The sequence below is a fragment of the Episyrphus balteatus genome, chromosome 3 (genome assembly GCF_945859705.1).
Source record: "Episyrphus balteatus chromosome 3, idEpiBalt1.1, whole genome shotgun sequence".
Classification (NCBI taxonomy): Eukaryota; Metazoa; Arthropoda; class Insecta; order Diptera; family Syrphidae; genus Episyrphus; species Episyrphus balteatus.
In genome coordinates this window covers 73,343,325-73,361,605 of record NC_079136.1, presented here as the reverse complement: position 1 = coordinate 73,361,605, position 18,281 = coordinate 73,343,325, and the positions used below count along the sequence as shown (strand labels likewise).

At 30.4% G+C, this 18,281-nt stretch overlaps 2 protein-coding genes across 2 annotated transcripts in view; one reads left to right on the top strand and one right to left on the bottom strand.

Moving 5' to 3' along the window:
• LOC129913945 (phosphatidylinositol 4,5-bisphosphate 3-kinase catalytic subunit beta isoform) overlaps window positions 1-11,667 on the top strand; it is a 29,754-nt gene extending 18,087 nt beyond the window's left edge. The window contains exons 3-11 of the mRNA XM_055992949.1: window positions 6,333-7,069; window positions 7,130-7,330; window positions 7,583-7,789; window positions 7,849-8,259; window positions 8,314-8,490; window positions 8,613-8,919; window positions 8,982-9,152; window positions 11,200-11,319; window positions 11,377-11,667. Of these exons, the coding sequence (XP_055848924.1) occupies window positions 6,333-7,069; window positions 7,130-7,330; window positions 7,583-7,789; window positions 7,849-8,259; window positions 8,314-8,490; window positions 8,613-8,919; window positions 8,982-9,152; window positions 11,200-11,319; window positions 11,377-11,505 (2,460 nt within the window). The 3' untranslated portion in view covers window positions 11,506-11,667. The remainder of the gene's footprint in view (window positions 1-6,332; window positions 7,070-7,129; window positions 7,331-7,582; window positions 7,790-7,848; window positions 8,260-8,313; window positions 8,491-8,612; window positions 8,920-8,981; window positions 9,153-11,199; window positions 11,320-11,376) is intronic.
• Window positions 2,756-3,950, bottom strand: LOC129913946 (pickpocket protein 28-like). The gene is made up of 2 exons (XM_055992950.1): window positions 3,118-3,950; window positions 2,756-3,017 (listed from the first exon to the last, which is right to left on the bottom strand). The coding sequence occupies exons 1-2, from the start codon at window positions 3,297-3,299 to the stop codon at window positions 2,756-2,758; spliced, it is 444 nt and encodes a 147-aa protein (XP_055848925.1). The 5' UTR covers window positions 3,300-3,950.
• Window positions 11,668-18,281: the final 6,614 nt, after the last annotated feature.

The following is an 18,281-nucleotide window of genomic DNA, read 5'->3' as shown; positions in this document are numbered from 1 at the left end:
TAACTATTTTAAAAATAAACTTCTCGAAAATGTTGGCAACTCTAAAAATAAATGGGAAATTGTAAATGAAATTTTAAATAATAATAAAAAACCAAAAGTTGATATTTCTTTAATAAATGGTGACTCTAAAGTAAGCGATTGCATGGGTATTGCGAACTTGTTCAATGAATTTTGTTGTAATGTTGCTCAGAACAATATTTCGTCCATTAATTCTAACAATTGTGAATGAACGGCCCTATTGTTCAAGAAAATATTTGTTCAGGAACTTATTTCTTTGAAAATTGCTCAGCTATAGAAGTTCATAAAGTTATCATGTCTCTAAAAATGTCTAATTCAACACCGGGTGATTTGGTTTCTGCAAAGCTGATATTTTGAGTTGTATTTTCAACCAAAGTATAAATAAGGGAATTTGTCCAGAATCACTGAAATTGGCAACTGTTATTCCGCTGCACAAGAAAAGTGAGAAAACTAATCTAAACAACTACAGACCTATGTAATGTATATCGCTTTTGTCGGTGTTTTCAAGAGTGTTTGAAAAAGGTATAAAATGAAGACTGTTAGCATTTTTGGACAAATACAATTTTTTTAGTATTTCGCAATTTGGATTCAAAGAAGGAAAAGGAAAGTCAACTGAAGATGCCGTTTCGAAGCTTTGTGATAAAATATATAATTCGTTGAATGAATCTGAGACTTCAGCTTCGCTCTTCATTGACATAACAAAAGCTTTTGATATGATAGACCATGCATTATTACTCGACAAACTCTATAAAGTAGGATTTCGGGGTTTTGTCTATGACTGGTTTGTATCTTACCTCAATAACCGGAAACAAAAAGTAAAAATTAAAGATACTTTCAGTGAAGAAAGAACTTTAAATGTAGATGTCCCACAAGGTTCTGTATTGGGCCCAATATTGTTTTTAATTTTTGTTAATTCCCTTTTCGTCCAAAATTTTAAGGGAAATATAACGGCCTTCGCGGACGATACGGCATTAACGTACTACACAAAAAAACCACCTCAACCTCTATTGTAGTCAATCTCTTTTAAAATTGTTTATAATGGTCTATTTAAAACAAAACTACAATATGGATTAGTCTGTTGGGGTGGCACTCACTGCAGTAAAATTGATCTTTTACTTATTAAACAAAAACACGCCATTCGTATTTTATGTAAAATAAATCGTAGAACTCCAAGCTTTGTTCTGTTTAAAACCCTAGAGATTTAGCCTATAAAGCATTTATACTTTTATAAAGTCTCAAAAACATTTTTCGAAAAATCTGGATATTCTGTTTCCAGGCAATACAACCTTTATAATTTACGTGTGAACAACTATAATGTAGTACCTATACCTAATATCAAAAAACGCACTTTTCTCTGTTCTATAAAGTCACTGCAGCCCGCTTTTTCAATTATCTACCAGATAATATTAGATGCGAAAGAGTAAAATCGGTGTTTTTGAAAAATATTAAATATTTCCTATTTACTTTAAATCATAATGATAATTATACATTTCTTAATATAGTAGTAACAACATAAATTGCATACAAAATTTACAAATTCAAATATTAAAGAAAAAAAAAAAAAAAGATTTTATATCTTTAAAAAATTAGTATACAAAATTACAATAATTGATCCCCATCAATTTATTATAAATGAATCTAATTTGATGGTGCATTCAACTCTTGTCGTTCGACAACTGAATGTTCCGAACTATTTCCTATAATTAAATTTACGCTATTTTTCATATTGTTATTATTTTAATCTTGTAAATCAATGTTAGCATTAAGTTTTTTATGTGAAATAAAGAACATATGAAATGAAAAATGAAAATATGAAGACTTTCAAACCTTTCTGGTGTATAATGTCGCAATCCTTCAGAACTTGTCATAATTTGAGGCTTGATTGTTAACAAAACAAGTTGATCAAAAGGAATGCTAAGTACATTCTTTGATACTTGTGGTTCTTCTCCTGGAGTTTGAACAGTTAATTTAAAACCTTCAAACAAAGCTCTACATTTATTATCTTCGTCTTCTATTTTATCTATTGGTCCAAAAAAAAGGCTTTCCATAACTCCTGTTCCTACGGCATGAAAAGGGAACGCTTCCAAAGAATAAAGAGCTTCTTCATTGTAACCATGTTCAAGATCCCATTCAATTTTTCGATCATGATTGTCAAAGTTATTATTACCAAAGAAGTCATTTTGACGGGAATTATAACTTGTTTTTGGTCGAATTAATTTTTTTTTAATTACATATACAAAATATTGAAATAGCCAACTTACAATTCACTCCGATAATGTGCAGATTTAATTGAATTGAATGAAAAACAAATTCCTATTTCTGTTAAAACAGGAACAAACATATCTTTGCAACTTTTTGCATTTTGTTTCCAAAAGCATCCATCCATAGTTTCGTCTAGTGTTGGAGCTAAATTCGACATAATTTGGATGAATTTTGATGCATTGGGAATAAATTCGTTAAAAAACGTTGTGTAATATAATCCGGGAATAGCACATCCGGTTTGCGATACAAACTCCCAGAAGTATTGCCTTAAATGGTTTTAATTTTTCCAAAAACTAGTAATAATATAATAATAATATAATGAGTGAGACTGCAAAAACGCTTAAGGGTTTTCATTGAGTAAGGAATAAAATTGGTGTATACTGAAAATACCAACTTTTTTCCAGTTGAAGGCCAGTTTCATAAGCTCTTAAGCTTGCAATTTTCTTTTGATCAATTTTGTGCATCTTTGCAGCTCTCACCCATTTAAAAAAAAATTATCACAATGTTCATACTCATCTTCTGTTATATTTGTTGCTTCTTTAGTGAGATTAAAAATTTTGTTGTGAATTTGGATCTGCGGGCAAATTGTAATCGTAGGAAATGGAATTTCCCAAACAGGCGTTAATCTTCCGTCTAAGGTCACTAGTACTGGATTCTGGTTGCGTTCGTTCCAAATATTGTAAATTAGGTAACCGCATGTTGAAATTGATACAATTACAGCACAAAACCAGATTATTCTTTAAAAAAGAATTATATGATATTTAGGAATTGATGTTTCTAGACTTTACGAAAACATGATTATATCAATAACCACCTACCACACTTTGTTATAATTACCTTTCCACAGTTGATCGTTTTTGTTCGCCAACATATTTGAATCCATGAATTGAGCTCTCTTTCAAATAATCAATGAATATTCCTTTAAAAGCTTGATATGGGGTTCCATACTTAATGCGTTTTCCAATTGAATCAGCATTTGATCGAGAATCATAACTCTCCATCTCCATAGAAATTGTCATTTATTTCACTAATTTATTGTTTAATAAATTAAGAAAATTATTTTTTCACCATTGAATATACTCCGTCCACTTGAAAGAATACAAGTTTTATGAAGAAAAATATTTTTCGGTATGTAAGTTTTATTATGAGTTGGAATATAGTTGGAAATAGTTGTTGATTGATGATACCACGGGGATATGAAGTTCAAAACTTAAAATATAAAATAATTGAAAAACTTTGATACAAATGTGTATAGTAATTAATTATCTTATGAATGACGCACTCAAGGGGTTAATTTTTTACCCTTAATATGATGAACACAGTATAAGCAGAAAATAGGTAGAAATGACGCACTCGAGGGGTTAATTTTTTACTAGACTGATTCAAAAAAAAAATTTTTTTTTTTGTTCAAAGCATTGTTGAAAATATTGTTGGAAATGACGAAAAAAAATACTGTAAAAGTTTCAGCCATTAATGTTAACATTTAGTACCGCCGCATCACAAATTTCTATTTCCCATACGATTTGTATAAGAAAGATTGTGTATTTGTGTTTAGAATTTTTTATCTTTTTAATGGTTCATCCAAAAGGCTTGAAAAAATCATTTTCTTTTGTAAAATTGTCCGCTCTACAAAAAAGCTCTTATTAATTTTTTTGATTTACCCCCGCGTTTCGAAGTTATTCAACTTTAAAATATAAAAATTTTCCGATTTTTTGACGAAATTATTAGGTTTTTCAAAAAATTTGGCAAAATTTTCGAATATTTGTATTCTATGTTGTGTTTTGGTTTCACAGATCCTTTTATATAACTCTCAAACACCTAATACTATCATATTAGATTTCTTCAATAAATTCGAATTATTCATTTTTTCAACTAAAAATTATTTTAATCAATTTTTCACGTCCGTTTTTTTAAAATTTTATAAACGCAATTTTGTAGAGCGTTCAATTTTATACAAGAAAATGATTAAATATAGCCTTTTTGATGAACCATTAAAAAGATAAAAAATTCTAAGCACAAATACACAATATTTCCCATACAAATCGTATGGGAAATAGAAATTTGCGATGCGGCGGTACTAAATGTTAACATTAAGGGCTGAAACTTTTACAGTATTTTTTTTTGAATCAGTCTATTTTTTACCCTTAAAATGATGAACACAGTATAAGCAGAAAATAGGTAGAAAATAGAATAAACATTAGTTTTGAAAGTATGCGTTTTAGAATGGATTATTGTCTATACAATTTTCCACACTAGACCTGTACCACCAGCCAATCTGAAAAATACATAAACAGACGGAAACAAGATACTGCTAGATTACAGACTGATTGCGTATGCGGATGAAACTCCTATGGCCTGATCAGAAAAGCTTTCCAGCACCATAAAAGATCTATTATAACATGCCTTAACCCTCGGTCTGGTCAGGCATATTTCGTTTTTAAATGTTATACATTTGATACATTTCTTGTTGAGATATCAATTTGTGCTTTCCGGTAGCTTTCTAAAATTTTATTGGCTATCGATATATAAAACTATCTGGTTTAAAAAAGCTCTTAAAAAGGATATTATAAGGACTTTAAAAAAGTACACCTTCGAACCGGCATCACATGGGCCTAGCCAGACCCGTATAGATTTATTATGAATATGTAATGTATTTTTTACCTTAGAGACTGCATTTTATGTTTACGAACTACATATACACATTATGTCTATTTGTGATATTGTGTGAAGCTACTCTTTGGCGGATGACGGATGAAGTGCACATTTCCTTGTTCATTATCACATTTTATGGATGATTTACAGGTGAAAATCATCCATAGATCATCGTTTCAAAATTCATATAAACTTTGATTTTGCCAAAACATTTATGATACTCGACCCTAGAGAGGTATTCGTCAGAGCGGAAAATTCTTCGATTTCACACGAATAATGCTTTGAGGTGATCTTCCGACAGGTAAAAACTCTCCGATTCTGACGGATACTTTGCTAGGGCCGACTATTGACCGCATGAGACCATAACGGTATCATGGGAGAACAAAATTTACTCAATGCATTACATTAAACAAATATCGAATCAAAATTGATATTCGATTTTATTTTCCCCAAAAATAGCATATTTTTCAAAATAATATGCAAAAATAGGCTTAAATCACATTTCTTCTTTTATCAAATCTGTTTTTTAGGATTTATTTTATCTTTACGGGAAAAAATACTAAGATAAGTTAGTACAAACAATATAAAGCTTTGGGAGAAAAATCTGTTTGAATTCATCACATATATTTGTATAGAAATGCATGTTAATCTATAGGGGTCCAGCCAGGCACATGTGCCCGTCCGAAGGTTTTAAAATAGGTGCCAGAAGGAGGTTTAAACAAGCTAAGAGGATAGAACGACCAGTGTGCACCGGATGTCAATTCCCACAAAACAGATTCTCTTGTTTAGGAAGTAGAAGATTTCTTATATAGAACCCCCTTTCAAAGGTATGCCATTAACATTCTCTAAGGAGGCAAAATATTTAAGTCTGGTCTTAGATAAAAAGTAAAACTGGAAACCGAATATTAAGGAAAGAGTCAAAAAGGCCACAGTGGCACTGTTCTCATGTAAAAAAAGCCATGGGAAATAAAAGGGACTTCAATCCCGCATTACTCTATTCCATATCGACATATATGGCAAACAAATGGCTGCAAGTACAGCTATTCGTCTCAAAGCCTCTTCACAGTGAATCAACAATGATATTGGTCACTCTATTGTTCTGTACTCATTCGGATCACTCCCAAGTAAATTCGACTATACCATCCCACAGATGCAGTTGGATCAAAACCATCCCTTCTGGATCAGTCTAAGAGAACATGGAAGATGTTTCGATCTACTTTAATACCGACCGATAAAAAACTCTCTATCCTTTTGTTTTGCTAATCACTGTAGCGTGTTCCAAACAGAACTTGTACATATAAACCCATTTTGAAATAAAGCTTTTTCTCAGATTAGCGAAAAATGTTTATTTTTTTTGAAAAACATTAACACAAATATATGTTTTGTTTTTTAATTTGTAGGAAAGCCTATCACGTGATGGTGTTCCATTAATAGTTCTCAAACCCATACACACTTTACCAACATATATTAATCATAAGCAACTCAGCATAGAATATAAACCAAAAACCACGGAGAACCTCAACTATAAAACGAGCACAATAAGAAAACGTCAAAAGTTTGCTTCATCTTGGGACATACAAGAGCCATTTCGTTTAGAATTGCACGGCATCGACAACGTTAACTGTGATTTAAATCCAACACCAGAAATTGGAGTACATTTAGGTCTATTTCATGGTGAAAGAAGACTTTGTGCATTGCAAAAATCTACAGAGCTTCCCGTAGATAACGATGGTAAAATTGTGTTCAACGAAGCAATAGCATTTGATATCTTCCTGCAAAATGTGCCTCGAAGTGCTCGACTATGCATTTCTATATACGCAAAGACTGTTAAGTTGAGTGGATCTCGATCGAAAAAAATTAGCACTAGCAAAGAGAGTAAAGATAGCAAAGATATCAAAGATAGTAAAGATAACAAAGAAAGTGCTAAAGATAATCGAGAGTATCGGACGAGTCCGTTAGCTTGGGTAAATACAACTCTGTTCGATTATAGGCATCAGTTAAAAACTGGTCAACTAACTTTGCATACATGGACGAATGCTGATGATATACAATCGGATGAAATATTTCATCCATTGGGTACGGTTGAACCAAATCCTAGGAATGAAGACTGTGCTGTTGTAAAGTTAACATTCCATAAGTAAGCTCAATTTATATTTATTAAATGCGATTTATCATAGTTAAAATATTTTCATTTTAGTTACAACTGTGAAAATGGAATTATTTATCCAGAGGAAGAAACAGTTCTATTGCATGCGGAAAAATTAGCAGAGACGGAAAATCTTAATCGATCTAAATCACAAGATAAGAAGATAATACAAAAGGTTCTAGCAAGTTATTCTCGAAGTGACAAACTTGATGAGATGCACGATCAAGACCGAAATGATATTTGGTCAAATAGGTAAATATAAAAAATTAATTTTAGAGTTGTAGATTAAATTAATACAGTTAAGTTAAGGCGGGTTTAAACAAAATGACTATAAATGACATTAAATCCCTCGTAGTTTTTGATTAATTTGAGCTCCTGTACGTGTTCAAACTACTATCGTCTAAGTGATATCTTGTGAATTTTGCGACAAAAAATGTTTTCATTGTGAAGGATGTAGATTAAATTAAATTCTAAATTAATAACTTTACTTCTTCTTGTTCTCAGATTGGATTGTCGCAACGAATGCCCAGAAGAATTGTCAATACTACTGCACTGTGTAAATTGGAACGAACGCAATGAAGTAGCTGAAATTTGGAGCCTTTTAAAAGACTGGCCTTGCGTTTCCGTTGAGCGATCTTTAGAACTTCTAGACTACGCTTATCCGGATCCAGCAGTTCGAAACTTTTCAATACGATGTCTGCGGCAATTAAAGTAGGCGGCTTAACTTTTTATTATTCTGTTTACAAATTCACACTGTTTTTTTTTTACAGAGATGAAGAATTACTTCTTTACCTATTGCAACTAGTTCAAGCAATAAAACATGAAGCGTATTTAGACTCAGATCTTGTATGTTTTGTTTTGGAGAGAGCTTTACGAAATCAACGTATTGGACATTATTTCTTTTGGCATTTACGCTCCGAAATGCAAACACCTTCCATGCAAGTTCGTTTTGGCCTCCTTCTTGAGGCATACCTTAAAGGTTGTAAATCACATGTCCCACTTCTTCATAAACAAGTTCAATGCTTGGAAAAGCTAAAGCAGGGTTCTGAGTCAGCAAAGAAAGGGAGTAAAGAAAAATCGAGGCATTCATTGCAAACCTTTCTAGCGAACGATCGAATCGGTGCAGTATTTAAAGGAATTCAAAGTCCGTTAAATCCTAGTTTTCGGTGTAAAGGAGTAAAGTGAGTATTGATGACATTGTATAACAAATTACTTATTTAATTATTATTTTGTAGGCCGGATAAATGCAAGGTTATGGATTCAAAAATGCGACCGTTGTGGGTCGTTTTCGAAAATGCCGATATGCTCTGTGATGATATCTATATTATATTCAAAAACGGCGATGATCTAAGACAAGATATGTTAACGCTTCAGATGTTACGTGTCATGGATCAGCTGTGGAAGAACGAAGGGTAAGTTAAACAGGGTTATGGCCAATAGAAGTTTTTATGGAATTTTTTCCCTCCGAGAGACTTATGCTTTTGAGATTTCCATTGCGTCAATATTTGATAGATTTTGTTTTTCTTGATTTCAGACTCGACTTTCGAATGAACATCTACAATTGTATTAGTATGGAACGTCGACTTGGTATGATCGAAGTTGTGCTAAATGCTGAAACCATTGCGAATATTCAAAAGGTCAAAGGCATGTTCTCTGCAACGTCACCCTTTCAAAAAGGTTCTTTGTTTAGTTGGCTCAAAGAGCACAATAACACGGAAGAAGAAATGAATAAAGCAGTTGAAGAATTCACTCTTAGTTGTGCGGGATATTGTGTTGCTACATATGTATTAGGTGTTGCCGATCGTCATTCTGATAATATTATGGTTAAGAAAAACGGACAGGTAAAATTATGATAATTTTTCTTATTAATAAAAAATGTTATAATATTTTTTTTTCTATTAAGCTTTTCCATATCGACTTCGGTCATATACTTGGACATTTTAAAGAGAAGTTTGGCGTGAGACGTGAACGAGTTCCTTTTGTCTTGACACATGATTTTGTATATGTTATAAACAAAGGACGGACTGATAGGGAAGCCGAAGAATTTCGGTATTTCCAAAAACTGTGTGAAGATGTAAGTATAGAGCAGTTTTGTTTTTGGTTGTAAGTTTTTATTTATTGAGGTGAATTTCTCTCACTTAAACTCAATTAACTTTTAAATTAACGAAGATAACATCGCACAAACTATCATGAAAGTGAATGAGTGTTTCAGTCCAGGCCCTGAAAGTCCAATTAAATTTTATTTATTCATTAATGACTGGGTTTCGATCATAAAAAAATCGTCCATCCTTATTTATGCTGCTAACCTTAAGCTTTTCAAACGTATAATATATAAAACTGACTGTTTACTTTTACAAGAAGACTTAATTTTATTTAGGGAATGGTGCAGTAAAAATAGTCTTGTTCTTAATGTTGACAAGTATAAAACTATGAGTTTTACATGACACTTGTCTCCATGTTTTCAGATTAAGGAGTTAACTTTTAATGATCATTTAAAAAACTATATAATTAAAAAACTTAATAGAATCCTATGATTCATAAAGAGATTTGGTCGTGATTTTCGTGAACCTTATGCACTCAAGCTTGTCGTTGTTTCTGTTGTGAGAACAATATTCGAATATAGCTGTGTAGTCGAATTCTTTTCGGGGGATCCCCATTAAATGTCAGTTTTGCAGATTTCTAGATGGTCAAAATTTCAGCTCGATTGGATAAGACTATATGGTGCCGACACTCGCTCAAAGTTCCAAAAATCTGTTTTTTTCACTCTTTTGCGAAGAAAATTAGCTTCAGCTCCCAAACAGATGGGGCTATTTTCACTTTTTATATATTTAATTAAAGGTAGTGTTTTTACACATAATTCAAACGCTAAATTTGTTTAGTCTTACTTAAAAAAATCAATATTGCGTTCAGTTTAAATTTTCAGTACTGACCTTAAAAAGAGCTGAGGTATAAACTCTATTAACAATAGCTGTGTTTTATTATTTCCGTGATCCAGATTAGATCATTGTATTTGTAAGAGTGAATAATTAAACACAGCTAATGAAACTTTCTATGTTATAGATTAATGTAATATTTCTGAAAGAAATGCTTCTCGTATAATTTTAACTACAATAGTTAAATAAGTCTTCCTTCTCTTACTAGCCGTAGAAAGTATTTGCAGTTTTGTTTTATTGTTATTATTATTAATGGTTCAATATCATCCCCATCGGTTCTAATTAGGTTAAATTAGAAAAAAACTATAGTGCAAAAATTTTATTTTTGTATAGATTCTGTAAATGATAATCTAAATGCATTGAATTCAAAACTATATTTTTCAATAACTTAGAACAATTAACGTAGGTTTATAAGTATTATGTAATGTATTATTCACTTTTAGTCTTTAATAACGAAATGAAATAAATACCTAATACCATTATGTTCAGATAAAGTTAAGTTGCATTAAGCAAGTCGGCACGCAATAAACACTCGCTCTTTTTCAGTATCTTTGAAGCAATTAAATTGTCTATTTTATTCCCCCAGACCAACGGCTATAATTTATTTAAAAAAAACGGCTATCATTTATTAACAAAAATAACTTGCTGGGGATAGACACATTGTTAAATATATTAAAATTATGTGAAATAAGTATTTAGTTGGATTGAAATAGAGTTGAAGTTCAAGGCCGTATACGAGGTCTGAGAATTCCTCTTTATATCATAAAACTGATGCTCTGGGGCAGCAATTTTTTATATGCGTTACCAAGATAGGTAACAATATTACCGTAATTTCCGATCGGTTCAATTATAAATTCGGGTTATATTCTAATTTTTTTGCAATAAATAGTGTTCTATTTATAACTGGCTTTAGTTCCTCATTAATTTCTACTTTTTCCTCATAAAAAGTAATATTCAACCAAATGGAAAACTTTTAAGCATCAAATAAGATTTTGACCAAAGTATCAATTAACAACTTTACGATAATGGTGTTTTTTTTTTATTAAGATTCACGAATAATTTTTTTTTCCTTATTAATGGTTTTCGACTCCCAATTGCTTACACAGACCTATAAAAATAGTTATAATTAAAGATTTAATAATAGGTATTAATAAATAATAATACATCTTTTACCTTTTATTTTTACAGGCATTTCTCATTTTACGAGAGCACGGTTGTTTAATCCTTTCATTATTTTCAATGATGATATCGACTGGTTTACCCGAATTGTCTTCTGAAAAGGATCTTAACTACCTTAAAGAAACTTTGGTAAGTGTAAAAAAGCAAACAATAACTATCATCTACTTATCATAAACTTTTTTTAAGGTTCTGGAACTGACTAAAGAAAACGCACGCGAACACTTTCGCTCAAAATTTAGTGAAGCTTTGGCCAACTCGTGGAAGACTTCATTGAACTGGGCATCACACAATTTCTCAAAGAATAATAAACAATAAGTATAGAATAACAAGATTAATAGAGAACAGAAATGGATTGATTTAATATTAACTACACATTTTTCCATTTGTATTCTTCATCTGCATTGTTCGTAAGCTAAAAAAGCAATAATGATTAAAAAAAAAAGAACTTATGTATTTAAAAAGTTCATTTTCGTTAAAGTTTTTATTTTTGATTTCAAGTTAGCACCAAAATAGACATAAAATAAACGGATTATTGTAAACTGCTTCAACTAGAATTGGATAGTAATAAAAAAAATAATTTAAGATTAGAATTCAAATTTCAAATCATGGTTAATATAAGTCTAATAGTGTTAAGGAAGCAAAACAGACATAATTTACTACTGTTAATTCAATTTTTATCGAAAGGAATGAATTAATAGAATGGATTAATTTTAGTTATCCATAACTTGATTAATTTCAAATGTATACAGATTACAAAACTCGATCGATAAAAACATGAGAGAAAATGAATTTATGGTCAGTTTCGATGAAACATCTTTGTTTACTATTGTGCAGATAAAACAATGTATAGAAGTTATTAAATCACAATTATTTACCTCAGATGACGACTCCAAATTATTGGATTTTCTTAATTTATGCCTCACATTCGGATGTTTTCTGTACAATGAAAAGTACTACTTACAAATAGACGGTGTTGCAATTTATATGAAAGTTGCTCCAATAATTGCAGATATCTAGATGAAATATTTTGAATTTAATACTATAGAAAGAAACGACTCCAATAAAACCTGTTATTTGGAAAACCATATATGTGGACGATACTTTTTGTATCTTCAACAAAAATGAGGTAGATACAATTCTTAACAACCTGAACACGGTACACCCAAAAATACAACTCACAATGGAAATTGGAGAAAATAACACAAGCGTTTTTGGATGTAAAAGTTATGAAAAATCAAACTCAAAACATAAATAAAAAACGTGCTTTTCTTCCATATAGAAAAGACGTTTATTAAGGAATTGGAAGAATCTTATCAATCTATGGGATTATGCCGATTTTCTTACCACCAGCGATTTTCAAATCACCAAAGGATAAAACATCCCTAAAAAATCTACTCCTGGATTTACTCTGTTCCTTGTAGCTGCGGCTTGGAGTATACTCGTATAGGCGAGACCAAACGTTCAATAGCAACACTCCTTAATGAACACATCAAAGCAATTCAAAAGAATGAAGTGACTAAATATGCCATTTATGGACATTTGGCCTAAAATAATTATCACTTCAAAGGATTCGATTCAGCGAAATCTATCTCGAGGAAAAACGCAAAATATTCAATAGAGGCAAAAGTGTCAATTTATCCACAGCATGGAATTCATGCTCAACGAAGTGAAGAACAAAAAACAACAAAGAAGCAAACATCAAAACAATGCACCATTTGTTGTGATTAGCTTTGCTTATTCATAATAACAACATTTAATGCAGTTTCAAAAACAACCATCGGAACAGCCAGCACCAAAAGTATCAGCAACATTAACACTATTTTGTGTTAATATTGCTGATGCTTTTTTTAACCAGTAAAATTTCGTGTGAGAAAATAAAAATTCAAAAAGAAAAACAACAATAATACCCACCCAAACCATCACTCATCTCATGACCACCATAATAATTGTAACCTTATCAAAAAGTCAAGCCGGATCATATTTTATATGAAAAAAGTTAAATTAACCTGGTAAGTCCGTACAAATATTTAATTAAATAAAATTACAAGTTATCAGAATCTAAAATCATTATCTAAAAAAATAATAAGTATATTCAAATACAAATAAATTGCACGACTGGGGTCGCACGTACTTGCTCTTATGCTTAAAGTAACTATAATGTTAAAGCTTTTTATTCAAGAAATTAAAAATTTGATATTTTGAAGAAATTTCATAAGTAGTATAAAAAAATTAAATCTGTTTGTATAATTAATTAAACTCCGTTTTAAATTATCTTAAAAAAAAAAAAAAACAAATATGCCATTTTATTTCTTGTATAAAAAGGTATTTTTAGAAAAAAATTTTTCGAAAATTGTAGGAGCCGTTTTTAAAAAAAATAGTTTTTTATATATAAAAATTTTTTAACATTTTTCAAAAAAAAAGGTGTGATGCCATTTTGAAGAAATAATTAATTTACACATTAAATCTAAATTTTAAAATTTTTCATTGATCCGTTTTCAAAAAATTGATTTTTCAAAAAAAAATTTTGAAATATTTTTAAAAAAACCAAAAATGCGTTTTTTGAATATTTTCTAAAATTTTAATATTATCTTTACTTACACACTTTTGTATAAAAATTTTCATTTAAATCGGGTTAATGTTGTACGAGATATTCAGAAACGAAAAATACCGTTCTATGACAGGTACCGTTAATAACGGTACAAAAAATATTTTTTTTATTTAAAAAGTTGGCTCTTATGTGTAGTACTACAAACAAAAATTTTAATAAAAATCGTTAGAGCCGTTTTTGAAAAAAATTAACTTTTCTATTTCCGTTATATGGCAGGTACCGTTAGTTTTGGTCATAAAAAAAAAATTTCAATTTCCCCTCTAGGGAATCACCAAAAACTGCTAACTACCAAGTTTGAAGAAAATCACTTCACTCGTTTAGGCTGCAGCTCCAGATAGAGACAGACAGACAGACAGAATTGCCGGACCCACTTTTTTGGCATTCTCCATCATCGTAATGTCATGTAAAATTGTTATCTCGAGTTCGATTTTTTTTACGAATCCTAAACTTGCCCTATAGTACCTATATCGCAAGTAAAAATGCTATAAGGAAATGGAGTGAACTACAATATTTGTAGCAGGGAACAGGGATCCCCGAATTATTTAAAAGCTCTTTGAATAATAAAAATAACCAAAAGTCATTTTCTGAACCCCATGTTTTAGAAGGGAAGCATTCCGTTGGAAATTCCTATTTACGATAGCCTCCATTATTTAGTATCACAAACAATGGAAAGGAAACGAAATCACTCCATCTAATAAATTCATCGTTAACAAATTCAAAAGAGCACCCAACCATGTACCGGTTTATGATTATGTGATATACGTATGTATTTTCATTTTACGGGGCTTCCCACGGAATGTTTCTCTTATTTCAAACATGGGAACGAAAATGATTAAGAAAAGTTTCCCTCCGAATCTATTTGTATCGGGAATAAATTTCCAGGGGAATTTAGCTGTCATTTCATACGTTATTTTCTTCCCTGAAGATTCACGATCCCAAAATAAATTCCGAGGAAAACAAAATTTTCCTGGAGATAGAGACAATTAATTACATTCGACGCTTTCGTTTATGAGGACTTAGATACCCAAAAATGTGCGCATGTTTGATAAAAAAAAAAATAAATAAAATTGCGATTTTACTTAACTAATATGCACCGTATTGTACCTAATTGAACTTAAATCGGCATTGTCATGCTTTTATATGACTTGACGAATTTTTAATTGTTGGAACGTCACTGTCATAATTCAAAGCATATATCTTTAAGGTTTTTTCGATCAAGTGTTTCCCAAATGGGTAAAGGCCTTTAGAACAATAACATTGATTACATATTATCAAGCAGAAGTAATTAAAGAAAGTAGCCGATAATAATTGTGCGTACGTGCTTCAGGTTACATTCTTTGGTTTAGTTTTAATCTTTTCGAGGATGAATAAACAATTAAAAATAATTTAACACTAAATTATTTTTTAATGCCTTGTTATAAATATCTAATCACGATCATCTTATCTTTGTTTGGATTTGGAACACTTAATCCAATTAAGCACATGCTCGAAGTATTACGCTTTATTAGTTTTTTTAAATATCTCAATAATCTAACCATGAATTAAAATATAGTATTAGACACGAGCTGTTTTTATTTGCTTTGTTTATTTTTGTTTAGTACATGAAAAATTGAATTATTTACCATTTAATAAATACTCTTCTCTCAACCTAATAATTTAATTTTTTTTTTTCGAAAAAAACAAGCATTTTTATGAGCATTTTTAACATTTGTCAAAAATATTTTAAGGGAACATTATTGCTTTTTAACTGTAAATTGTTATTGTTCGTTAAATCGACGAAAAACTTTTTTATTTTCTGAAATTGCTCTAAAAACATCCGTAAATAATTTTAACATTAAGAAAGAAAAACATGACGATATCTTCTAAAAAAAAATTAACTTAGATTTAGTTAATTTTTTTTAGAAAAAATATCCCTCATTTACTTGAACACTGTCATAAGGCAAAAAAACTGATTTTTCAGAAAACGAGTGTTAAATTTAGTATCTATCTATTTTTATTATGTAAAAAGCTAGTTTCTAAAACAAAACTAGTACTCCTTTTCCGTCAGTTTTTAAAGTTGAGAAATGACTTTCTGCGGGATTAAAGAATACTTTATTCAAATAACTTATGCATTCATAACTCAAAACTCGTGATTTTTGAGCTATGACAGTATTCAAGTAAATGAGCGATATGGTTTAAAGATTACCTGCGAATCTATGTATACAAAAAATTGAAAATCCATTGAAGGCTCAGCTTATCGTTGGCTGAAATTATTATAAACTGACTTTTTAGTCCCATATCTGCCCACCTTCGCATGACCATTTAGGATTTTTAAAGATGAGAAGCGCGTCCACAAAAATAAACTCGTATGATTAATAACCCAAGATCCAAGTGTAGAATAATTAGTATTATAAATTTTGAGATTTTTCAATGAAAAAATGTTCCACATCCGCCACAGTGAACCTCTTGAGAAAATCAAAAATTAAAAATAATTGCTTTGTAAACATTTTGAACATGGGATAATTTAGACGCAAAAGAGTTAATTTAATTATCAAAGTTAAGCTAAATTAAAATTCGGAGCAATGGAAACATAATATAGAACATGACTTAAGCCTCTTTTACAATCTGAATGGAAAAGATATCTGCATCTAAAAAATATACCCCAGCATTCAAAAAATGCCCTAAATCATGCATAATATAATTCCATTACTACAAAATAAAATTAAAAATATAAAGTATAAAAAACACTCTTTCACTTTTGGTTTTTGGTTATTACATTGCATTACTTTCACTGAATTTCACAGTATGTATTTTATTCAAAGGGTGTTTTGGTCCATACTACTTGTAAAATCCTAATTTTCATCAAAAGAAAACCTTTTCACGTAAAAATTTAACTAGTTTTTGTTGATTCTTAATTTGTATGCCAAATAAATTAATATTTCGCTGATGTTTAAACTATTTTCGGAGGTGAGTGGGGCTAAAATGTAACACTTTTTGCTAAAACCGAAAAAACACTGGGGCCTATTGTGTGGGAGAGATGCACAAAATCCAATTTCTTCAATGATAACTTTTACTTTTTTTTTTTTTTTTTTTTTGTTTTATTTCATAAGTATACAGGGTGTCCCACAGTCACCGCCCCAAACGAAAGCCATGGATTCCTGAGGTCATTTTAAGTCGAAAAACTTAAGAGGTAATTTTCTCGTTTTCGTCCCGTTTTCGAGTTATGACACTTTTATGATTTTTGCTCTCTTTTCCTTTGACTGGCCTTATCTTTGCCAAACTACGTCTGATTCGAAAGATTTTTTTTGCAACCAATCAAGAATTTATTACAATTTGTCTAAAATGATATGAAAGTGTAAAAAACAACTTCAAAAACGAAGAAAATTGTGCTTTATGCAAAATAGCGGAGAAACGGTTGCCCGCAGAAAAAAAAGTTTTGAGACAAACTAAAACTGTAATAAATTCTTGATTAGTTGCAAAAAAAAAATCTTTCGAATCCGGCCCAGACGTAGTTTGGCAAAGATAAAGCTAGTCAAAGGAAAAGAGAGCAAAAATCATAAAAACCGTCATAACTCGAAAACGGGACGAAAACAAGAAAATTGTTACTTAAGTTTTTCGACTTAAAATGACCTCAGGAATCCATGGCTTTCGTTTGGATTCCGTTTCCTTTTCTATTTTTTTTTCTATGCTTTATATTTAAATTAAGCGTAACAAGTGGAAAAGTGAAGCATCAAAGTGCAAAGTTCTATAGCATTAATTGCATAGAGTTTTAGAGGTTAATCATGGATATAGTTTTATTCTTCGTGTTAAATGAAAATAAAAATAACTTTAAATTGATCAGCTATCACCAATGTAAGTAGAGTTCAATGAATTGTTTTTAAAAATTATACATTTTAAAATATCAGAGATATTTGAGGTTAAAGTAGGAGGTCTCTTTCTTGAGAAAATACCTATTTTCATGGAATTGCGCAGCGGGCTTTTATTTTTGCCTTTAGTTTTAGGTTAAGAATATCCCTATGTATTTTAAACAGGCATTAGTTTTAAAAGAACCTCCATTTCACATTTCCATCCCCCCAATTCTTGTTTGCATTTATTACCAATAAAAAAAAAAATCACGTATACACCACAGTGTACAGGGACAACGTGCAAATTATGTGAATCACAACTTAGTCGAAATTAAATAAATACTTGCACTCAATAATTTATGAAAAGGTTTATCTTCTTGTCGTCATTTTTGTTAATAAATAAACAGAAAAAAAAATCCTTTCAAATAAGAATCAAAAAATTTAAAAATATTTCGTAAATTCTGCTTTTAAAATGTTTCAAAAACAAAAAAAATATAACAAAAAAATAATAAAACAAAAAAAGTATAAATATTATAGTTTTGGTACCGTACAAACCAAAATGTCCTTTAAGGGATACAAACCTGTAAAGCGTCTGTTGCGCCTCACCACAGTGTCAATTCTATATATAATTATTCAATGGTTGTGTAAAGTGTATTAAA